Source organism: Agelaius tricolor, unplaced genomic scaffold (assembly GCF_023055355.1).
Source record: "Agelaius tricolor isolate 1412-34295 unplaced genomic scaffold, bAgeTri1.0.p SCAF_55, whole genome shotgun sequence".
Classification (NCBI taxonomy): domain Eukaryota; kingdom Metazoa; phylum Chordata; class Aves; order Passeriformes; family Icteridae; genus Agelaius; species Agelaius tricolor.
Window position 1 is genome coordinate 1,373,736 of NW_027269315.1, and position 22,778 is coordinate 1,396,513.

Sequence of the window (22,778 nt, forward strand, 5' to 3'; positions counted from 1 at the left end):
GGATGGGGACAAAGATAGGGATAGGGATGGGGACACGGATGGGGACAGGGAGGGTACAGGAACAGGGATGGGACAGGGATGGGGACATGGACAGGGATGGGGACAGGGACAGGGATGGGGACAGGGACAGGGATGGGGACAAAGATAGGGATAGAGATGGGGACACGGATGGGGACAGGGAGGGTACAGGAACAGGGATGGGGACAGGGATTGGGGACAGTGATGGGGGTGGGGACAAGGATGGGATAAGGACAGGAATGGGGACATGGACAGGGATGGGGACAGGGACAGGGATGAGGACAGGGATGGGGACATAGACAGGGACAGGGACAGGGACAGGGACAGGGACAGGGATGGGGACAGGGCTGCTCTGGTGCTGGGGTCGGACCCGCCGTGACCCTGTGTCGTCGTCCCCCCCCGCACAGCGTGGGACATCTGAGCGATGGGGAGGGGTGGCCCTTGCTTGGGGACGCCGGGGGGCACCGGAGGGGACAGCGCTGTCCCCACGGGGCGCTGAGGGCAGATCCCCCAGCCCCACGGTCACAGCCCTGGGGTGGCAGCATGGGCACCTCTGGGGGTGCCCCCCCTGCCCGGAGCGGTGCCAGGTCCCGGGGACCCCGCGCGTGGGGGGCACACGGAGCCCCGCAGGGCCGGGACCCCCGCCCGACCTCCGGGGGGCACAGGGGGCCGAGGGGTCCCGCTGAGCCCCCAGCCCCGTGTGCCCCCCGGGCTGTGACACGCAGAGCCGGGGGGGTCACACTGGCCTGGGGGACCCCAATGGCCGCGACCCCCGGCCCGGCTCCGCGAGGGGGACACGGGAGTGACGAGAGTGACACTGGGGGGGGTCCACGGCTGCTCCCAGCGCCATCCCCGCCGTTGCCGTGGAAACGGGATGCGCAGGGATGCTGCGCCGCTGCTAAAAAATGCCAGAAAAGGGGTGGATGAGCCTTCCCCGAGCACCGAAAGACCCCCCAAAAAACCCCAAAGCCGCCCGCACGCCCCCCCAGCCCGCGGGACCCCTCCCGTGCCAGCGTTGGTGCCCCGGGAAGGGGAAGGAGGGGATTTAGGAGCGCGGGGAGAGCGGGATGGACGGATGGATGGATGGATGGATGGATGGATGGATGGATGGATGGATGGATGGATGGATGGATGGATGGATGGATGGATGGATGGATCGGCGGTGCAGGGGGCTGTCGGGGCGGGGGGGGGGTCCCGGCATCCCAGCAGGTGCCGGAGCCGGTGCCGGGGGCTCGGGGGAGGCGCCCGGGAGCGCTCGCGCCTGCCCGGTAGCGGCGGGGCCGCCGCCCGCCCCCGCCCCAGCCCGGCCCTGGGAGCGGCGCATGGCGGAGAGCGGCGGCCCCGGCCCCCCCCGGCCGCTCAGGGCCCCCCCCGCCGGGCCCCGGCCCCCCCCCCGGCCGCTCAGGGCCCCCCTCGCCGGGCCCCGGCCCCCGCCCGCTCCGCCGCCGCCGCCGCCGCCAAGGACGAGCCCGTCGGGCGCTGCCGTGAGCGCCGCTCCCGGGGGGGGCCCGGGCATGACCCCCCCCGGCCCGTAACCCCCCCTCCCTCCGCTTCCCCCTTCCCCGCAGCCCCCGCGCCCCCTCCCCACCACCGCCCCTTTGCCCCCCCCATCCCGTGTCCCTCACGCCCCATCTCCTCTCCCATCCCCCCCCCGCACCTGTAACCCCCCCCTTCCCTGCCCCCCCGACCCCCGGGTCCCCACACCCCCCCCCCCCCCCCCCCGCCCTGACTCCCGTCCGCTGCCCCCCCGCCCCCAAAAGCCCCCGAGCCCTCCCCTGCCCGCCCCCAGCCCGGGGGGTTCCCCCGCGATGCCCCCCGGCCGCTGACCCGGGCTGGGGGGCGCGGCGGGGGGGTGGCCCCGATCCCGGGGGGGCGCCGGTGCTCGGCGGGGGGGGCGGCGGCGGTTCCAACCCCTCCGGGGGCGGGCGAGCGGCGAAGGCTTCGGGGAGGCAGGGCCGGGGGTGGGACCGGAGCATCGGCGGCACCGGCGGCCGCGGCGCCGCGCGGGGATCCAGGGGGGGCCGGGGGGGGGCGGCCCGGGGGGGCCCTGCCCGCACCCATGAGCAGGAGCACCGGCCTCCAGCGCAGGACCACCTACCTCATCTCGCTCACGCTGGTCAAGCTCGAGTCGGTGGGCGCCGCGGGGGAGGCGGAGGAGGCGGGGGGGGGGTGGCGATGGAGCCCCTGGCCCCGGGGGGGCCGCGGCCGCCCCCCGCACCCCCGAGCCCGGCCGAGCCCGGCGGCCCGAGCGGCTCTTCCAGCGGCAGGACGCGCTCCGGATAAGTACGGCCGGTCCCGGCCCCCCCGGCCCCGACGCCCCCCGCCCCCCGCTCGCCCGCCTCGCCCCCGGCCGTGCCCCCCAAACCCGACTCGGCCATGCTGCCCCCCCCGCCCCCCGCCGTGCCCCCCAAACCCGACCCGGCGCTGTTGCCGCCCCCCCCCGCCCCCGGCCGTGCCCCCCAAACCCGACCCGGCGCTGTTGCCGCCCCCCGCGCCCCCCGCCGTGCCCCCCAAACCCGACCCTTCGCTGCTGCCCCCCCCTCTGCCGGCCGTGCCCCCCAAACCCGACCCCCGGGGGGCCAAGGGCACCTTGGAGGGGCCGGGGCACCGCGCTCTGGCCGCCCTGGACATCCCCCAGCCCGCCGGGACCCCCCGGCGCCCCCTGCTCAGCCAGGCCACCTGGGGGGGCCCCGAGGGTCCCCCGGAGGGAGCCAGGGCCCCCCCGCCGCCCCTGGACCCCCCCACGGGCTCCCCGCACCCCTCGGCCGGCGCTCGCCGCCTCCGCCTGGCCGGCCCCAAGCCCCCCAAAGCGGCGGCGGGCGGCGGGGGGAGCCGCGGGACCCCCGAGCCCCGGGCGGGCAAAGCCCCCGGCAAAGGCGCCGGCAGCCGCCTCTCGTGGCCCGAGGGAGAGGGGAAAGGGCGCCCCAAGGCGGGGGGCAAGAGCGAGGGGCCCCCCCGGGCCCGGCTGTCCCCCAGCAAGGGCAAGAGCAAGACCCTGGACTACAGCGACCTCCAGCCGGGGGTCCTGGTGCCCGCCCCCCGCCCCCGAGACCGGGCTCAAGCGGGGACGCGAGGGGGGTCGCGCCTCCACCCGCGACCGAAAGATGCTCAAGTTCATCAGCGGCATCTTCACCAAGAGCCCTGCGGCGACCCCCACCCACCCCGCGCCCCCCTGGTCTCCCCCCGGCGCCGAGCCGGCCGGGGGCACCCCGCACAGTGAGTACCGGCCCGGGGCAGCCCCGGCCGTGCTCGGTGTCCCCGCGGCCCTCGGGGAGCCGGGGCAGGGGTGGCGGTGCCCGCTGAGGCCGCGGGGCTGTGCCTCAGTTTCCCTGGCGGGCGGAGGAAGCGCCCGGACCCCCGGGGCCCGTGGGGGGCAGCAGGACCCGTCTGTGGCTGTGGGGTACGGGGAGCTGTGGAGAGGGGGCTGTGGGGTACAGGGGGGCTGTGAGTTCAGGGGGGCTGTGGGGTTTTAGGGGAGCTGTGGGGTACAGGGGGGCTGTGACCCCCGGGCTGGGCTGTGGGGTTCAGGGGGGCTGTGAGGTACAAGAGGGGCTGTGGGGTTTTAGGGAGTCTGTGGGGTATAGGGGGCTGTGACCCCCAGGCTGGGCTGTGGGGTGGAGTCTGTGGGGTTCAGGGGGAGCTGTGACCCCCGCGCTGGGCTGTGGGGTTCAGGGGGTCTGTGGGGAGGGGGCTGTGGGGTTTTAGGGGGGCTGTGGGGAGGGACTGTGGGGTTTTAGGGGGGCTGTGACCCCCGGGCTGTGCCGTGTTTGTGCCCTGGGCTGATGTGACCTCCCCACTTTGGCGGGGTCCGGTGTTGGCCGTGGGGGGATCCCCATGGTGGGGATCCCGTGCCTCAGTTTCCCCCCTGGGGGAACTCCACGGGGGTCAGACGCGACCCCCACCTCCGTCGTTCTGTCCCGCCATCCATCCGTCCGTCTGTCCTCGCCTCCATCCGTGCGTCACACCCGTGCATCCTGTCCCCCCATCTGTCCGGCCCCCCCGCGTCCTTCTGTCCCCCCCCCCCGGCATCCCCTGTCTGCCTCACGCACCTTGGCACCGCGGGGTGCGTGGGCAGCACCTGCAGGGCCGGGGGTGGCACTCGGTGACAATGCGAGGGGTGACAGGCGGCAGCCTTAACCCTTTCCCGGCTGGCACGGACCCAGCTCCGCGCTGGGGGCACAAACTGAGGCACAGAAAGGAGAGGGGGGCACCCCTGACCGTGTCCTGCCTCAGTTCCCCCTTGGTGGTGCCACCGCTGCCCAGAGGGGCTGGGGATGCCAGGTGGGAGATGTGGGGGGCACAGGGCACGTCCTTGTGCCACGCCAGGTGCTTGTGCCACGCCGTGTCCTTGTGCCATGCCTCGTCCTTGTGCCATGTCCTGTCCTTGTGCCATGTCCTGTCCTCATGCCATGCCCTGTCCTCATGCCACACCATGTCCCAGTGCCACACCATGTCCTTGTGCCACACCATATCCCAGTGCCACACCAGGTGCTTGTGCCACGCCGTGTCCTTGTGCCATGCACGCTGTGCTCTGGTGCCACCGCAGCCTTGTGCTGTGTCCCCGTGCCATGTCCTGTCCTCGTGCCACACCATGTCCCAGTGCCACTCCGTGTCCCCGTGCCTTGTCCTTGTGCCATGCCATGTCCCAGTGCCATGTCCTGTCCTCACGCCGCCATGTCCCAGTGCCACACCATGTCCTTGTGCCACACCGTGTCCCAGTGCCATGCTGTGTCCTTGTGCCATGTCCTGCCCCAGTGCCACGCCATGTCCCTGTGCCACGCTGCCACGCCGTGTCCTGGCATCCATCGTGTCCCTGTGCCACACCTTGTGCTCACACCACGCTGCATCCCCGGGCCTGAGGCTGTCGTGCACCGCTGGCATCGTGTCCCCATGCCCATCGTGTGCTGGAATCCAGGCTGTCCTTGTGCCACCCCACATCCCCTGCCGTGCTGTGTCCTGGTGCCCGTGGTGTCCTCAAGCCACATCTTTGTGCCATGCTGTGTCCCCATGCCATGTCCTGTCCTCGTGCCACACCATATCCCAGTGCCATGCTGCCACGCCGTTTCCTGGTGTCCATCGTGTCCCCGTGCCCATCGTGTGCTGGGATCCAGGGTGTCCTTGTGCCACCCCATATCCCCCTGCCGTGCTGTGTCCTGGTGCCCGTGGTGTCCTCAAGCCACATCCCTGTGCCACGCTGTGTCCTGGTGCCTGTCACGGCCTGGTGGCTCCCATTGTGTCCCCATGCCACACCACACCATGATGCCACACCGTGCCCTCAAGGCTGTCACATCCTGGAGTCCATTGTGTCCCCATGCCACACCACATCCCTGTGCTACCCGTGTCCCAGTGCCTGTCATGGCCTGGTGGCCCCCACTGTCCCCATGCCACACCACGTCCTGATGCCACACCGTGCCCTCAAGGCTGTCACATCCTGGAGTCTGTTGTGTCCCCATTCCACACCACGTCCTGATGCCACGCCGTGCCCTCACAGCTGTCACATCCTGGAACCCGTTGTGTCCCCATGCCACACCACATCCCTGTGCCACCCGGTGCCCATCGCGGCTCCCATCGTGTCCCCACACCACGCCGTGCTCTCCATCCCCGTGCCCACCACGTCCCCCTGCCCTCTGCCTCCTCGTGCCTTGGCACACGACGCCTCGTGCTGCCACGTCCCCGTCCGTGCCACGTGGCATCTCCACGTCCTCCCGCCGCCCCCGCGGGCCCGGCGCCGTTGCTGGGTGACAGCTGGTGGCCGCCCCCGCAGGAGCTGCTGCTGTGCTGCGGGGTGGGGGCACCCCCGGGATTGGGGCTCCTGGGGGTGCCAGGGGCTGCTGGGGGTGCCCGGGTTTCCTGGGGGTGCCCAGGTTTCCTGGGGGTGCCCGGGGTTCCTGGGGGTGTGCCAGGGGTTCCTGGGGAGGTGCCAGGGGTTCCTAGGCTGTGTCTCACCCATCTCCCTCCGCAGAGGCCTTGGTGAACAGCCAGGAATGGACCCTGGGCCGTTCTATCCCCGAGATCCGCCTGGTGGGTTCTGTGTCCTTATATCCCCATGTCCCCATGTCCCCGTGACCCGGGGCCACATGTCCTCGTGTCCCCGTGTCCTCGTGTCCTTGTGTCCCCATGTTCCCGTGTCCCCATGTCCCTTGAGGACCATGATATCCCCATGCCCCCGTGTCCCCATGTCCCTATGTCCTCCCATGTCCTTGTGTCCTCATGTCTCCTTGTCCCCGTGTCCTCATGTGCCCATGTCCCCGTGTCCCCATGTCCCCCCTGTGTCCCCTGAGGACTATGTCCCCATGTCCCTGTGTCCTTGTGTCCCCATGTCCCTGTGTCCCCATGTTCCCATGTCCCCATGTCCCTGTGTCCCTGTGTCCCTGTGTCCCCTGAGGACCATGTCCCCATGTCCCCATGTCCCTGTGTCCCCATGTCCCCATGTCCCTGTGTCCCTGTGTCCCTGTGTCCCCGTGTCCCCATGTCCCCATGTCCCTGTGTCCCTGTGTCCCCGTGTCCCCTAAGGACCGTGTCCCCAGCCATCCTGACGTCCCCTCTGCCCACCCAGGGTGTCCTGGGCAGCAGCAAGAGTGGGAAGTCGGCGCTCGTCCATCGGTTCCTCACCGGCTCCTATGTGGGCTTGGAGCCCACCGAGAGTGAGTGGTCACGGGGAGGATGTGGGCAGGGGATGGATGTGACCATGGGATAGACACGACCATGGGATGGACACGACCATGGGATGGACACGACCATGGGCAGGGGATGGACGTGACCATGGGCATGGGATGGACACAGCCATGGGCAGGGGATGGATGTGACCATGGGATGGACGTGACCATGGGCAGGGGATGGACATGACCATGGGATGGACGTGACCACAGGCATGGAATGGACATGACCATGCACATGGCATGAATGTGACCATGGACATATCACGGGGGTGGATTCAGTGATGGAGTGGCCATGGGGATGGAGATGGAGGAGTGGACATATCCATGGAGCTGGGCATGGGATGGACATGTGGTGGGGCTAGGCATGACCACGGGATGGACACGGTCATGGAATGGACAAGGTCACGATGCTGGGCATGGACAGGTGTGGAGATGGTGAAGGGGATGGACATGGGAACTTTTGGGGTCAAAGTGCTGGTCACACCTGGTGCTGGGCATGGCCATGGGAGGTTCCATCCATGTGGGCAGAGCAAACCTGCAGGGTCCCCCCCTTCCCCTCCCCTCCCCCACTGCAGGTGGCCAGTTCAAGCGTGAGGTGACCGTTGATGGCCAGAGCCACCTCCTGCTCATCCGGGAGGAGGCCGGCGCCCCGGACGCCCAGGTACGAGGGGACCGGGGCCCGGGGGGGCCATGCTGGCCAGAGCCGAGCCCTGACCCCCCCCGTGGCCCCCCAGTTTGCCAGCTGGGCGGACGCCGTCATCTTCGTCTTCAGCCTGGAGAGCGAGAGCAGCTTCGAGGAGGTGACGCAGCTGCACGCGCTGCTCAGCGACCTGCGCGGCACCAGCGACGTGGCCCTGGCGCTGGTGGGCACCCAGGGTGAGCCAGGGGGACACGGGGGGCTCTGTGGGGGTGGGAGCAGCACGGGGCACCCCCGGGTGACCCCCCTGGCTCCCCAGACAAGATCAGCTCGTCCAGCCCGCGGGCGGTGGAGGACGCGCGCGCCCGGGCGCTCTGCGGGGACGCGCGGCGCTGCCTCTACTACGAGACCTGCGCCACCTACGGCCTCAACGTGGACAGGGTCTTCACCGAGGGTGGGTGACTGTCCTCTGGGGGGGCTGGTGACTTAGTGAGGGGGGACAGCGACCAGAGTGTGATGGGGACCGTGTCCAGGTGGGATGGGCGCAGTGACCTGGTCAGATGGGGATGGTGGCCAGCGTGGGATCACAGCTGGGTCCCCACAAGGGGAGTGGTGGCTTCAGGGCATTGTCCAGGTGGGACAGGGACCGTGTCCAGGTGGGATGGGGACAGTGGACAGGACAGTGCAGGGGACAGTGTCCAGGTGGGGCAGACCCATGGCTGGGTAGGTCAGGGACCATGTCCACCCCTGTGGGATGGGGGCAGTGTCCAGGTGGGATGGGGACAGTGTCCAGCAGCTGGGTGGGATGGGACAGTGTCCAGGTGGGTTGGGGACAGTGCCAAATGGGATGAGGATGAGGACCATGTCCAGGTGGGATGAAGACAGTGTCCAGGTGGGATGAGGATGGGGACCATGCCCAGGTAAGATGGGAGCCATGTCCAGGTGGGATGGGGCCCATGTCCAAGTGAGATGGGGGCCATGTCCAGCTGGGATGGGGCTCCTGCCCAGGTGGGATGAGGACCATGTCCAGGTGGGATAAGGATGGGGACCATGTCCAGGTGGGATGGGGACAATGTCCAGCTGGGATGGGGCCCATGCTCAGGTGGGATGGGGGCCATGTCCAGGTGGGATGGGGATGGGGCCCATGTCCAGGTGTGGGTATCCAGGTGTGGGTATCCAGGTGTGGGTATCCAGGTGTGGGTACCCTGGCCGGTGCCAGGGCAGGCTGGGGCCTGGCCCTCCTGACTCAGGCTCCCTGCAGTGGCCCAGAAGGCCGTGGCGCTGAAGAAGCAGCAGCAGCTGATGGCGTCCTGCAAGTCCCTGCCCAGCTCCCCGAGCCACTCGGCCGCCTCCACCCCGGTGGGGGGGGTCCACCCCAGCCAGGTAACCCCCAGGTAACCCCCAGCCCCCTCCCCAGCCCCGGGCACAGCCCAAGGCTGACCCTGTGTCCCCCCAGACCAGCAATGGTGGCCACACCAGCGACTACTCATCCTCGCTGCCCTCCACACCCAACGTGAGCCACCGGGAGCTGCGCAGCGAGACCCCGGCCCCGCTGGGCACCCCCAGCTCGCTGCACCGCGGGGCCAAGCGCCGCACCAGCCTCTTCGCCGTGAGTGCACCGCGGGCACCGGGGGCACCAGGGGCACCCTGGCATGGTGGCGGTGACACGGGGGGTGTGACATGCTGGGTGTCCCCTTGGCGGCGTAACCCAGAATGTCATCCTGACAGGGTGGTGGCAGCAAGGGACGTGTGGCAGCCCAGGTGTCCCCTGGAAGGGTGGTGACATTGAGGGGCACGGGGCATCTCAGTTGTCCCCTTGGCATGGTGGTGGTGGCACTGAGGGACACATGGGCACCCAGGATGTCCCCAGTGTGGGGCTTCTGATGTGTCCTCTAGTAGGGTAGTGGTGACACATGGCATCCATAGTGCCCCTCTGGGACATGGTGGTGGCACTGAGGGACACGTGGGAATCCAGTGTGGGAGTGGGGGGCACACAGGGCACACAGGATGGGCTTCTGATGTGTCCTCCAGCAGGATGGTGGGGACACATGGCATCCATGGCACCCCTGTGACACGGTGGTGGTGGCACTGAGGGACACATGGGCACCCAGGATGTCCCCAGTGTGGGGCTTCTGATGTGTCCTCCAGCAGGATGGTGGGGACACATGGCATCCATAGCACCCCTGTGACACGGTGGTGGTGGCACTGAGGGACGCGTGGGCACCCAGGGTGTTCCCACCATGGGGCCGCGGTGCTGGGGTCTGTGGCACCCCAGTGTCCCCACCACCAGCCTCCAGCAGTGGGGGACATGTGGGCACGCCAGTGTCCCCAGCTGTGCCCCGAGTGCCACCCCGTGTCCCGTCCCCGTGCCCACAGACGCGCCGTGGCAGCGACTCCGAGAAGCGCAGCCTGGACAGCCGAGGCGAGGGCGCCGGCAGTGGCCGTGCCATCCCCATCAAGCAGGTGGGTGGTGGCGGTGGCAGGAGGCTGTGGCTGTGTCCCAGTGTCCCCTGTGTCCCCTCACTGCTCCCTGTCCTCAGAGCTTCCTGCTGAAGCGCAGCGGCAACTCCCTGAACAAGGAGTGGAAGAAGAAATACGTGACCCTGTCCAGCAACGGCCTCCTCTTCTACCACCCCAGCATCAACGTGAGCATCCCCGTCCCCCCGTGTCCCCAAAGGGTGGCAGAGCCCGGTGTCACCCTCGCTGTCCCCCCAGGACTACATCCACAGCACGCACGGCAAGGAGATGGACCTGCTGCGCACCACGGTCAAGGTGCCGGGGAAGCGCCCGCCCCGCGCCATCTCTGCCTGCGGCCCCTCGGCCAGCATCAATGGGCTGCTGAGAGACCCCGAGCCTGCCGGTGAGCCCCGGGGCACCGCGGGTGGGGGGACACCCCGGGCACACCGGTGACACCGTCCCTCGCCCTTGCAGCCGCCGTCCCCTCGGTGGGGCTGAGCCTGCCCCCAGAGCCGGGGCTGAAGGTGGTGGGCAAGGGGTCCCTGCAGCGCTGCGCCTCCGCCTCCGGCGCCAAGCTGGCCTCAGGTGAGTGACACCGGCACGGGCAGGGACACTGCCACCCACAGGGACATCCCCATGGTGGCCCCACTGAGCACGGTGACTCCTGAGCAGCTGGTGGCCCTTGGTGGCCCTTGGTGGCCCTGGCGGCCTTGGAGGCCACGGTAAACCTGGTGGTCCTGGTGAGCCCAGGGACCAGGTGGCCCTTGGTGGCCCTGGTGTTTCTGGTGGTTCTGGAGGCCACAGTAACCCTGGTGGACTTGGTGAGCCCAGGGACCAGGTGGCCCTTGGTGGCCCTGGTGTTTCTGGTGGTTCTGGAGGCCACAGTAACCCTGGTGGACTTGGTGAGCCCAGGGACCAGGTGGCCTTTGGTGGCCCTGGTGACCACGGGAGCTGAGGGACATGGTGGCCTTTGGTAGCCCTGGTGTTTCTGGTGGTTCTGGAGGCCACAGTAACCCTGGTGGACTTGGTGAGCCCAGGGACCTGGTGGCCCTTGGTGACCCCAGTGACCACAATAACCCTGGTGGACTTGGTGAGCCCAGGGACCAGGTGGCCCTTGCTGACCCCAGTGACTCCTGAGCAGCTCAGGGACCAGGTGGCCCTTGGTGGCCCTGGTGGTTTTGCTGGCTCCAGAGGCCACAATAACCCTGGTGGTCCTGGTGAGCCCAGGGACCTGGTGGCCCTTTGGTGGTGCCGGTGGCCACAGTGAAACTGCTGGCCCTGGTGGCACATGCATCTGGGAGTTCCAGAAGCCACAACAAACCTGGTGAGCCTGGTGAGCCCAGTGGCCCTGGTAACCCCCATGACTCTGGTGAGCCAAGAGGCTCTTGTGGCCCTGGTGGCCCCAGGTGTTTGGTAAGACCAATGAACTTGGTGGCCTTGGGGTGGCAGTGAGATCAGTGACCCTGGTGAGCTCTGATGGCCCCAGTATGCCCAGCAGCTCTGGGGGACTTGTAACCCTGGTGACCCCAGTGAGTCCAGTGGTCCTGGTGGCCCAAATGGACTTGGTGACCCTGATAGCCCTGACCTGGGTGATTCTGATGGACTTGGTGACCCTGATAGCCCTGACCTGGGTGGTTCTGATGGACTTGGTGACCCTGATAGCCCTGACCTGGGTGGTTCTGATGGACTTGGTGACCCTGATAGCCTTGAGTGGTTCTGATGGACTTGGTGACCCTGATAGCCCTGACCTGGGTGTCCCAAGTGGACTTGGTGACCCTGGTAGCCCTGGGTGCTTCTGATGGGCTTGGTGACCCTGGTGGCCTCAGTGCTCCTGATGAGCTCCCTGCTCCTCGGGAGTGTGGTGGCCCCGGTGACCCCGGTGTCCATGGTGTCCCCAGTGTCCCACGTGTGGTGTCTTGGCAGAGTCCCCGCTGTCCTTCGAGGCCGTGTCCAGCCCTGGCAGCGCTGGCAGGGACCCTCCACCCTCGCCCCTGGTGGACAGGAAGAAGCACCGGAGGAAGAAGCTGATGACGCCGTCCAAGACCGAGGGCTCGGGTGGGCAGGCAGAAGGTGGGTGCCACAGCCATGTGTCCCCAGCCCCAGTCCCCCACGGCACTGTGGGGACAAGGCCACCGTCCTCCACGGCAACGACGCCCCGGAATTCGGGGGGATCTGGGCTGATGCTGCCCCTCACCCCCCGGCCACGCTCAGCCACGCTGTCCACGCACCCCCCTCGCTCTGCCACTGCCTGCCACCTTCTGCACCGTCCCCAGGGCTTCGTGGGCCCCCCTGACTCTGTCCCCGTTTCCTCTCTCTACTCCTGCTGCCCGGACCCTCCGCAGCCAAGCGCAAAATGTGGAAATTAAAAAGTTTTGGTAGTTTAAGAAATATTTATAAAACAGGTAACGTGGCGTGAGCGGTGCCTCCCGTGCATGTGGCTGTGCCCCCCTTGCCTGCTGCCAGCACACCCCAGCAGGGGTGGGGACCTCTGGGGAGCGGGGTGGGCAGGATTTGGGTGCCAGGGGTGGGTTTGGGGGGCTGGGACAGCAGTGGGTGCCGGACCCCCCCATCCCAGCGCCCCCCCGGGGGTCTCTGGTCCCGCAGAGGAGGAGAACTTTGAGTTCCTGATCGTGTCGAGCACGGGGCAGACGTGGCACTTCGAGGCCGGCAGCTTCGAGGAGCGCGATGCATGGGTGCAGGCCATCGAGAGCCAGATCCTGGCCAGCCTGCAGTGCTGCGAGAGCAGCAAGAACAAGGTGGGACCTCGGCGGCGGGGCTGGCAGGGCCCCCGTGCCACCCCCCTGCCCCTCTCACCCCCTGTGCCCCCTCCAGGCGCGCATGGACAGCCAGAGCGAGGCCGTGGCCATCCAGGCCATCCGCAACGCCCGAGGGAACTCGCTCTGCGTGGACTGCGGGGCACCCAGTGAGTCTGGGGACAATGGGGGACAGTGGGGGGAACATGAGGGGACATCCATTCATGGGACATGAAGGGACATCCATTCATGGGACAGCAGTGCCCATGGGAACTCGCTCTGTGTGGACTGCGGGGCACCCAGTGAGTCTGGGGACAATGGGGGGGACATGAGGGGACATGAGGGGACATGAGGGGACATCAGGTCATGGGACATCAGTGCCCACTCGCTCTGCATGGACTGCGGGGCACCCAGTGAGTCTGGGGACAATGGGGGACAGTGGGGGACAACAGGGGACATGAGGGGACATCCATTCATGGGACAGCAGTGCCCATGGGAACTCGCTCTGCGTGGACTGCAGGGCACCCAGTGAGTCTGGGGACAATGGGGGACAGTGGGGGGGACATGAGGGGACATGAGGGGACATCAGGTCATGGGACATGAGGGGACATCCATTCATGGGACAGCAGTGCCCATGGGAATTCACTCTGCATGGACTGCAGGGCACCCAGTGAGTCTGGGGGACAATGGGGGACAACGGGAGGCACAGGGGGCCGTGGGACATGAGGGGACATCAGTTCATGGGACATGAGGGGACATCAGGTCATTGGACAGCAGTGCCCATGGGAACTTGCTCTACGTGGACTGCGGGGCACCCAGTGAGTCTGGGGACAATGGAGGGGACATGAGGGGATATGAGGGGACATGAGGGGACATCCATTCATGGGACAGCAGTGCCCGTGGGAACTCGCTCTGCATGGACTGCAGGGCACCCAGTGAGTCTGGGGACAGTGGGGGACAACAGGGGGCACGGGGCGGGGTGTGGGACATGAGGGGATATCAGTTCATGGGACATGGGGGGACATCAGGTCATGGGACATCAGTGCCCACTCGCTCTGCGTGGACTGTGGGGCACCCAGTGAGTCTGGGGGGACAATGGGGGACAGCAGGGGGCATGGGAAGCCGTGGGACATGGGGGTACATCCATTCATGGGCATGAGGGGACATCAGTTCATGGGACATGAGGGGACATCAGGTCATAGGACAGCAGTGCCCGTGGGAACTTGCTCTGCGTGGACTGCGGGGCACCCAGTGAGTCTGGGGGACAGTGGGGGACAGTGGGGGACAACAGGGGGCACGGGACGTGGGACATGGGGGTACATCCATTCATGGGCATGAGGGGACATCAGTTCATGGGACATGGGGGGACATCAGTTCATGGGACAGAGGTGCCCTGCAGAGCCCTGACCCCAGGTGTGGTGCCACGAGGTGAGATTGTGCCACGGGCCATGGGCCACCTGGCAGCTGGGGCGAGGGAGGACTTGGGCCACATGATGGCATGTGTGACACGTGTGACATGGTGCCGTGGGTCACATGATGTCCTGGGTTGGGTGTTGGCATGGACCACATGGTGCCATGGGTCACACAATGGGTGGCACAGGCCACACGGTGCCATGGGTCACACCATGCCAGGGTCACGCAATGCCATGGGACACATGATGCCATGGGTGACACGATGCCACGTGGTGCCATGGGTCACACAATGGATGTCATGGTCCACACAGTGCCATGGGCCACACTGTGCTAGGGTCACACAATGCCATAAGCCACATAATGCCATGGGGACATGATGCCACGGGTGACACGATGCCACATGGTGCCATGGGCCACACGATGGATAGCACAGGTCACACCATGCCAGGGTCAGGTCACACAATGCCATGGGACACGTGATGCCATGGGTGACACGATGCCACTCAGTTCCATGGGCCACACCATGCCAGGGTCACAGAACACCATAAGCCACACAATGCTGTGGGGACATAATGCCATGGGTGACACAATGCCACACAGTGCCATGGGTCACACCATGCCAGGGTCACACAATGCCATGGGACCTGTGATGCCATGGGCCACACGATGGATGGCAGAGGACACACAGTGCCATGAACCACACGATGGATGGCACAGGTCACACCATGCCAGGGTCACACAATGCCATGGGACATGTGATGCCATGGGACACGTGATGCCATGGGTGACACCATGCCACACCGTGCCGTGGCTCACCGCCACCACGTGCCACACCGTGTGTCACACCGTGTCCCACCGCGGGGACCCCAGGGGTGCCACATCTCACCCAGCACCCCCTGCTCACCCCGCAGACCCCACGTGGGCCAGCCTGAACCTGGGTGCCCTGATCTGCATCGAGTGCTCGGGCATCCACCGCAACCTGGGCACGCACGTGTCGCGCGTGCGCTCGCTGGACCTGGACGATTGGCCCCGCGAGCTGACCCTGGTGCTCTCGGCCATCGGCAACGCCACCGCCAACAGCATCTGGGAGCAGAACCCCCGCGGGCGCTGCAAGCCCACGCACGAGTCCTCCCGGTGGGTGCGCCCTGCCCCGTGTGCCCCAGTGTCACCCCCTTGTCACTGTGTGCCCTCAGTGTCACCCCTGCCCCGTGTGCCTCAGTGTCACCCCCTGTCACTGTGTGCCCCCAGTGTCACCTCTTGTCACTGTGTGACCCCAGTGTCACCCCTGCCCCGTGTGCCCCAGTGTCACCCTTGTCACTGTGTGCCCCAGTGTCACCCCCTGTCCTTGTGTGTCCCCAGTGTCACCCCCTGTCCTTGTGTGCCCCCAGTGTCACCCCCTGCCCCGTGTGCCCCAGCGTCACCCCCTTGTCACCGTGTGCCCCAGCGTCACCCCTTTGTCCTTGTGTGACCCAGTGTCACCCTTGTCCCTGTGTGCCCTCAGTGTCACCCCCTTGTCCCTGTGTGCCCCCAGTGTCACCCCCTGCCCCGTGTGCCCCAGCGTCACCCCTTTGTCCTTGTGTGACCCAGTGTCACCCTCTTGTCACTGTGTGCTTCCAGTGTCACCTCCTGTCCCTGTGTGCCCCAGTGTCACCCCCTTGTCACTGTGTGCCCTCAGTGTCACCCCTGCCCCGTGTGCCTCAGTGTCACCCCCTGTCACTGTGTGACCCAGTGTCACCCCCTTGTCACCGTGTGACCCAGTGTCACCCTGTCCTGTGTGCCCCAGTGTCACCCTTGTCACTGTGTGCCCCAGTGTCACCCCCTGTCCTTGTGTGCCCCCAGTGTCACCCCTGCCCCGTGTGCCCCAGCGTCACCCCCTTGTCCCTGTGTGCTCCCAGTGTCACCCCCTTGTCACCATGTGCCCCCAGTGTCACCCTTCTGTGTGACCCAGTGTCACCCCCTTGTCACTGTGTGACCCAGTGTCACCCTTGTCACCGTGTGCCCCAGTGTCACCCTTGTCACTGTGTGCCCCCAGTGTCACCTCTTGTCACTGTGTGCCCTCAGTGTCACCCCCTTGTCACTGTGTGACCCAGTGTCACCCCTGCCCCGTGTGCCCCCAGCGTCACCCCCTTGTCCCTGTGTGCCCCAGTGTCACCCTTGTCACTGTGTGTCCCCAGTGTCACCCCCTTGTCACTGTGTGCCCCCAGTGTCACCTCTTGTCCCTGTGTGCCCCCAGCGTCACCCTTTGTCACTGTGTGTCCCCAGTGTCACCCCCTATCCATGTGTGCCCCCAGTGTCACCCCTTGTGCCGGTGACACCGCATGGCCCTGTGCTCTGTGCTGCCATTATGCCACCCTGTCATTCCTGGTGGCACTACATGTCCCTTGTGTCCCCTATGCCACCATGATGCCACCCTGCCATTCCTGATGCCACTGCATGTCCTTGTCCCCTATGCCACCGTGATGTCACCCTGCCATCCCTGATCTCACCACATGTCCCTTATGTCCCCTATGTCACTGTGATGCTGCCCTGCCATCCCTGATGCCACCTCAAGTTCCTGTCCCCTCTGCCACCACGATGCCACCCTTCCCTCCCTGATGCCCTATGTCCCCACCCCGTGTGTCACCGCTGTGCCACCCCACGGACTCTGATGCCCCTTCTCCTCACGTCAATGCGGTGCCACCCCACGTACCCAATGCCCCCGTGTCCCCACCCCGCTGTCCCTTGTGACCCCACGACCCAGCAATGCCACACTGACACCCCTGCCCTTCCTGATGCCCCTGTGTGGCACCTCCTGTGCCACCCTGCTGCCACCCCCTGTCCCTGGCCCTCAGGTGTCCCCCCTGTTTTCACTCTCCCTGTCCCTGCGGTGCCACTGTGCGCCCCTGCCACCTTTGTGTCCCCACTGCCACACCCCTGCGTCCTCATGCCCTCTCTGTGCGCAGGAAGAAGCAGGAACTGCAGCTCTGTGTCCCCGTGGTGCCACTCTGTTGTCCCCAACACCCTGTGTCCCCCTGTGTCCCCATGCCCAGTGCCCAGTGCCCAGGGAGCAGCAGGGACTGCAGCTCTGCTTCCCCATGGTGCCACCCTGCCATCCCCAACACCCTGTGTCCCCCCGTGTCCCCATGCCCAGGGAGGAGTGGGAGTTGTGGATTTGTCCCCAACTCCCTGTGTCCCCCATGTCCCCCGTGTAACCATGCCCAGGGAGGAGTGGGAGTTGCAGATGTGTCCTTAACTCCCTGTATCCCCACGTCCCCATGTCCCCATGGCCCCTCTGTACCCAGCAAGGAGAGGGAGTTGTGGATCTGTCCCTAACTCCCCGTGTCCCCTGTGTCCCCCATGTCCCACTGTGTCCCCATTCTCCCTCTGTGCCCAGGGAGGAGCAGGAGTTGTGGATCCATCTCTAACTCCCCATGCCCCCCATGTCCCTGTGTCCCCATGCCCAGGGAGGAGCAGGAGTCGTGGATGTGTCCCCACGTCCCCCTGTGTCCCCCTGTGTCCCCTGTGTCCCCATGCCCCCGTGCCCAGGGAGGAGCAAGAATCATGGACTTGTCCCCAGCTCCCCATGTCCCCTGTGTCCCTGTGCCCCAGTGCCCAGCAAGGAGAGGGAGCTGTGGATGTGTACCTAGCTCCCCGTGTCCCCCATGTCCCTCATGTCCCCGTGTCCCCTCTGCGCCCAGGGAGGAGTGGGAGTCATGGATGTGTCCCTAACTCCCCATGTCCCCTGTGTCCCCTGTGTCCCCTGTGTCCCCTGTGTCCCCATGCCCGTGTGCCCAGCGAGGAGGGGGAATTGTGGGTTTGTCCCTGACACCCCGTGTCCCCTGTGTCCCCTGTGTCCCCCTGCTCTGTCCCAGGGAGGAGCGGGAGTCGTGGATCCGTGCCAAGTACGAGCAGCGCCTGTTCCTGGCCCCGCTGCCCGCGGCCGAGGCGCCGTTGGCCGAGCGGCTGCTGGTGGCCGTGGGCCAGCAGGACCTGCCCGCGGTGCTGCTGCTGCTGGCCCACAGCCACAAGGAGCAGCTGAACGTGCCCACGGCCGACGCCGAGCGGCGCACGGCGCTGCACCTGGCCTGCGACACCGCCCAGGTGGTGGTCACCCAGCTGCTGGTGTGGGTACGTGGGCACGGCTCGGTGGGCACGGAGGTGGGCAGAGGGGTAGCGGGGTCTTGGGGGGGGCTGTGGGGGATGTGGGGTCACCATGGGTGACCACAGGGGCCATGAGAGGGGTGGCATGGTTGTGGGGACTGTGGGGTGGGTGTGGGGGACATGGGGTGGTCATGGGGGTTGTGGGGTGGTCATGGGGACCCTGGGGTGGTCATGGGGGTTGTGGGGTGGTCATGGGGACCCTGGGGTGGTCATGGGGGTTGTGGGGTGGTCATGGGGGTTGTGGGGTGGTCATGGGGACCCTGGGGTGGTCATGGGGAGCGTGGGGTGGTCATGGGGTTTGTGGAGTGGTCATGGGGACCAAGGGGTGGTCATGGGGGTTGTGGGGTGGTCCTGAGGGATGTGGGGTGGTCATGGGGACTGTGGGGTGGTCATGGGGGATGTGGGGTGGTCATCAGGGATGTGGTGTGGTCTTGAGGGATGGGGGTTGGTCATTGGGGATGTGGTGTGGTCATGGGGACCATGGGGTGGTCATTGGGGATGTGGTGTGGTCTTGGGGACCGTGGGATGGTCATGGGGACCATGGGGTGGTCACTGGGGACATAGGGTGGTCGCTGGGGACGTGGTGTGGTCATTGGGGACTGTAGGGTGGTCATCACGGATGTGGTGTGGTCATGGGGAACATGGGGTGGTCATTGGGAACGTGGTGTGGTCTTAGGGACCATGGGGTGGTCACTGGGGATGTGGTGGGGCCTTGAGGGATGGAGGGTGGTCATGGGGACCATGGGGTGGTTACTGGGGATATGGGGTGGTCATGGGGACTGTGGGGTGGTCCTGAGGGATGTGGGGTGGTCATGGGGACCATGGGGTGGTCATGGGGGTTGTGGTGTGGTCATCGGGGATGTGGTGTGGTCTTGAGGAATGTGGGGTGGACATGGGGACATGGTGGTCATCAGGGCCATGGTATGGTCTTGAGGGATGGGGGGTAGTCATGGGTGGTCATTGGGAAGGTGGTGTGGTCTTAGGGACCATGGGGTGGTCACTGGGGATGTGGTGGGGTCTTGAGGGATGGAGGGTGGTCATGGGGACATGGGGTGGTCATGGGGTTTGTGGTGTGGTCATCAGGGATGTGGTGTGGTCATGGGGACCATGGGGTGGTCATGGGGACCATGGGGTGGTCTTGGGAACTGTGGCATGGCCAGGAGGTGAGTGATGTGGCCACGAGGACCGTGGGGTAGCTTTGGAGGATGTGGTGTGGTCACGGGGACCATGGGGTGGTCATGGGGACCATGGGGTGGTCATGGGGACGTGCAGTGGTCACTGGGGATCTGGTGTGGTCATGGGGGACTCGGTGCGGTCCTGGGGACAATGGCGTGACCATGGGGGGTGTGAAGTGTCCGTGGCCATCCTGGGATGTGCCACCACACCCTGGGGGGACGCGGGGGCCGTGCCCCACCCCTGGGGCACCCCGCACGGCCTCTGGGGCTGTGCCAGGGTGACACGCGGTGGCCCCGCGGGTGACACCCGGCCGTGCCCGCAGTACGGGGCCGATGTGCGGGCCCGGGACGGTCACGGCCGCACCGCGCTGTTCTACGCCCGCCGCGCCGGCAGCCGCGAGTGCTCCGACATCCTCCTGCAGCACGGCTGTCCCGGCGAGGGGCCCGGCAGCCCCCCGACCCCCGGCAGCCCCCCGACCCCCGGCCCCCCGACCCCCGGCGGGCCCCCGACCCCCGGGCCCCGCCGCCGCAGCAGCTGCGCCAGCGTGGGGCCCTGCGAGCCCCGCTCTGCCCTGGTATAGCCCCGAGGGGCCCGGAGCCCCCCCCGGTGCCACCCCCGGCTGGGCGTGCCCGCGGCCCGGGCCCATCCCGGTGCCGCCGCCGGGCTCGCCCCGTGCCCACGGTTTGTACTTTTGATGCTCTATTTATTATCCTTTATTATCCTCTCCATGTCGGGGTCTCCGCTGGTCCTGTCCCCCTCTCTCCGTGCCAGGGACCCCCACGCCTGGGGTCACAGTGATGCCACTGCCACCTTCCTGTCCCCTGCCCGGGGTATTGTGCCCCAGCGTGGGGTGGGCACAGCTGGGCTGGGGGCACTGAGGGCGGGGTCGCTCCTTGCCCGTGCCATCCCCTGTCCCTGTCACCCTCACCCCGCCGTTGTCCCCTGCTCACATCCCCCTGGCCCCGTTCCCGCGTACTGTGTCCCCCTGCCCTTGTCACCTCCCCAAGTCACCCTGGCCACCCCCTCTGTCCCCCTGTCCCCGTGCCCCCCCGGCCCTGGCACAGCCCCGCTCGGTGGCAGGAGCAGAGCAGACCCCGACCCCCCCTCCTTTTCTACAACAACCTTTTGTACGCCCCCTCCCCCTTTCCGTGCCCTGCCACCCCCCCGTGGCCCGACCCCCCCCCCCCCGCCCCCCGTTTCTCGGCGTCCCCTGGGGATCCCCGTTAATTTATTGCTTTGTTCAGCGATAGGATAGAGCCAGCCCCTCCCCCCGCGGGGGGGCACCGCCGGCGGGACCCCCGAGCCCCTCCCGCCGGCCTGGGGGGGCCGCCGCGCCCCCCTCCCGGGACCCCCCCATGAATGTAGGGGCGCCCCAGCTGTGACGCCCCCGAGACGCCCCCGCGGGGCCGGCGGGGCCGAGCCGGGGAGCCCGGGGGGGGTCGGGGGGGTGGGAGGGGTCGGTGGGAGGGGGCCCAGGCCCGGGGGGGGCCCGGGGGGTCCGGGGGGGCCCGGGGAGCCGGGCCGTGTACAGAGACTTCATCTCTCGGGTGTGACTGTAAGTACGTGACAATGTCGGACACTGGTGCTGTGACACGGCTCGTCCTTCCCGGGGGGCACGGGGGGGACACGGGGGGCACAGGGGACATGGAGGACACGGGGGGCATGGGGGACATGGGGATGGCAGGAACGCGGGGGGGCACAGGGGACACGAGGGGGCGCAGGGGACATGGAGGACACAGGGGACATGGGGGGACACAGGGGACACGAGGGGGACACAGGGGAGACGGAGAGCCCAGGGGACACTGCGTGTGAGGGGCACAGGGGACATGGAGGGCACGGGGGACACCGGGGGGCATAGGGGACACAGGGGACACGGGGGACAATGAGGGCACAGGGGACACGGAGGGCACGGGGGACACGGGGATGGCAGGAACGCGGGGGAGCACAGGGGACACAAGGGGGCATAGGGGACATGGAGAGCACAGGGAACACTGAGGACATGGGGGACACGGGGGGACACAGGGGACACGAGGGTGGCAGGAACGTGGGGACACAGGGGGCACAGCATGCGGGGGACACGGGAGGGGCATAGGGGACATGGGGGACATGGAGAGCACAGGGGACACTGGGGGGCACAGGGGACACGAGGGGTAAGATGGGACACAGGGGACATGGAGAGCACAGGGGACACGGGGGTGGCAGAAACGTGGGGGCACAGGGGGCACAGCATGCGGGGGACACGGTGGGTCATAGGGGACATGGAGGGCACAGGGGACACGGGGGGGCACAGGGGACACGAGGAGGTACAGGGGACACGATGGGGCACAGGGGACATGGAGGACACAGGGGGACACAGGGGACACGGGGGGCACAGGCGTGGCAGGAACGCGGGGGGCACAGGGGACATGGAGGGGGCACAGGGGACACGCAGGGGGCACAGGGGACACGGGGGACACGGGGGGGCACAGGGGACACCGTGCGGGGCGTTGGTGGCACGGAGAGTGGGTGGCACGGGGGGGGGCTGAGCACGCGGCGGGTGAGTGACACGGTCACAGCGGGGATGCGGGACAGGACGGTGGGGACACGGGGTGGGTGACACAGGTGGCACTTGGGGGGGGGAATGACCCGAGGTTGGGGCATCACGGGGGGGTGGCACACAGTGACAGGGGGTGGGTGACAGTGAGGGACAAGCGGGGTTGTGACAGGGCGGGGGGGTCCGGCCTCTGTGCACGGCTGGGGGGGCACTGGGGGGCACGGGGAGGGGACACCGAGGGGCACTGGGGAGCACTGGAGGGCACTGGGGGGCGCTGAGGGCACTGGGGGGGCACTGGGGGGGCACTGGGGGGGGACTGAGGCCACTGGGGGCATTGAGGGACACGGGGAGGGGACACCGAGGGGCACTGAGGGCACTGGGGGGCACTGAGGGCACTGGGGGGCACTGGGAGGGCACTGGGAAGGCACTGGGGGGCACTGGGGGCACTGGAGGGCACTGGGGGGCACTGGGGAGTGCCCGGGGCACTGGGAACACTGAGGGCACTGGGACACACGGGGTGGGGACACCGGGGGACACTGGGGAGGGGTCGCGGCCCCCGTCCGTGCCACGCCGGTCACCGGCGCCCCCAGTGGGCGTGGTCATCTGATCTGGGGCGGGGCTTACATTGTAATGAGGTGGGCGGGGTCTGAGAGAAAGCGATGAAATATGTAAGACCGCCTATATGTAAATGAGGGGGCGTGGCAAACAAGGTATTATGGTTCAAAAGGGCGGGGCTTGATAGGTAGGCAAAAGTGTTATGCAAATAAGGTGGGTGTGGCTAAACCGGCGAGGGTAGTGGGCTCTGCCCGCCATGTGGGTGGGGCTTAGATGGGTGTGGTCATATGTGGGCGTGGCCTATGGGACTGGGTGGAGCCAACCCCGCCCGGCTGCAGCCGCTGGACAGCGGAGATGGGGAGGGGACACGGGGGGGGCCGGGGGGGCTGTGCGGGGACAAAGGGACACGGGGACACCAAAATGGGACACGGGGACAA

General features: G+C 67.6%; 1 protein-coding gene and 1 long non-coding RNA gene across 2 annotated transcripts; both read left to right on the plus strand.

Annotated features, from left to right (window-relative positions):
* The first annotated feature begins 1,725 nt into the window (after window positions 1-1,725).
* On the plus strand, window positions 1,726-20,832 carry AGAP2 (ArfGAP with GTPase domain, ankyrin repeat and PH domain 2). The gene is given in 20 exon segments (XM_071456027.1): window positions 1,726-3,039; window positions 3,041-3,234; window positions 5,981-6,039; window positions 6,575-6,662; window positions 7,253-7,338; window positions 7,412-7,553; window positions 7,634-7,768; window positions 8,576-8,697; window positions 8,771-8,923; window positions 9,691-9,777; window positions 9,855-9,959; window positions 10,030-10,174; window positions 10,246-10,356; window positions 11,695-11,841; window positions 12,114-12,173; window positions 12,376-12,527; window positions 12,604-12,694; window positions 14,849-15,071; window positions 17,789-18,044; window positions 19,576-20,832. Coding segments are annotated over 20 exon segments (3,576 nt in total). The 5' UTR covers window positions 1,726-2,077; the 3' UTR covers window positions 19,834-20,832.
* LOC139604852 (uncharacterized) lies at window positions 7,778-8,420 on the plus strand. The gene is made up of 3 exons (XR_011684120.1): window positions 7,778-8,101; window positions 8,151-8,184; window positions 8,301-8,420. It is a non-coding gene; the product is annotated as an uncharacterized lncRNA (long non-coding RNA).
* Window positions 20,833-22,778: the final 1,946 nt, after the last annotated feature.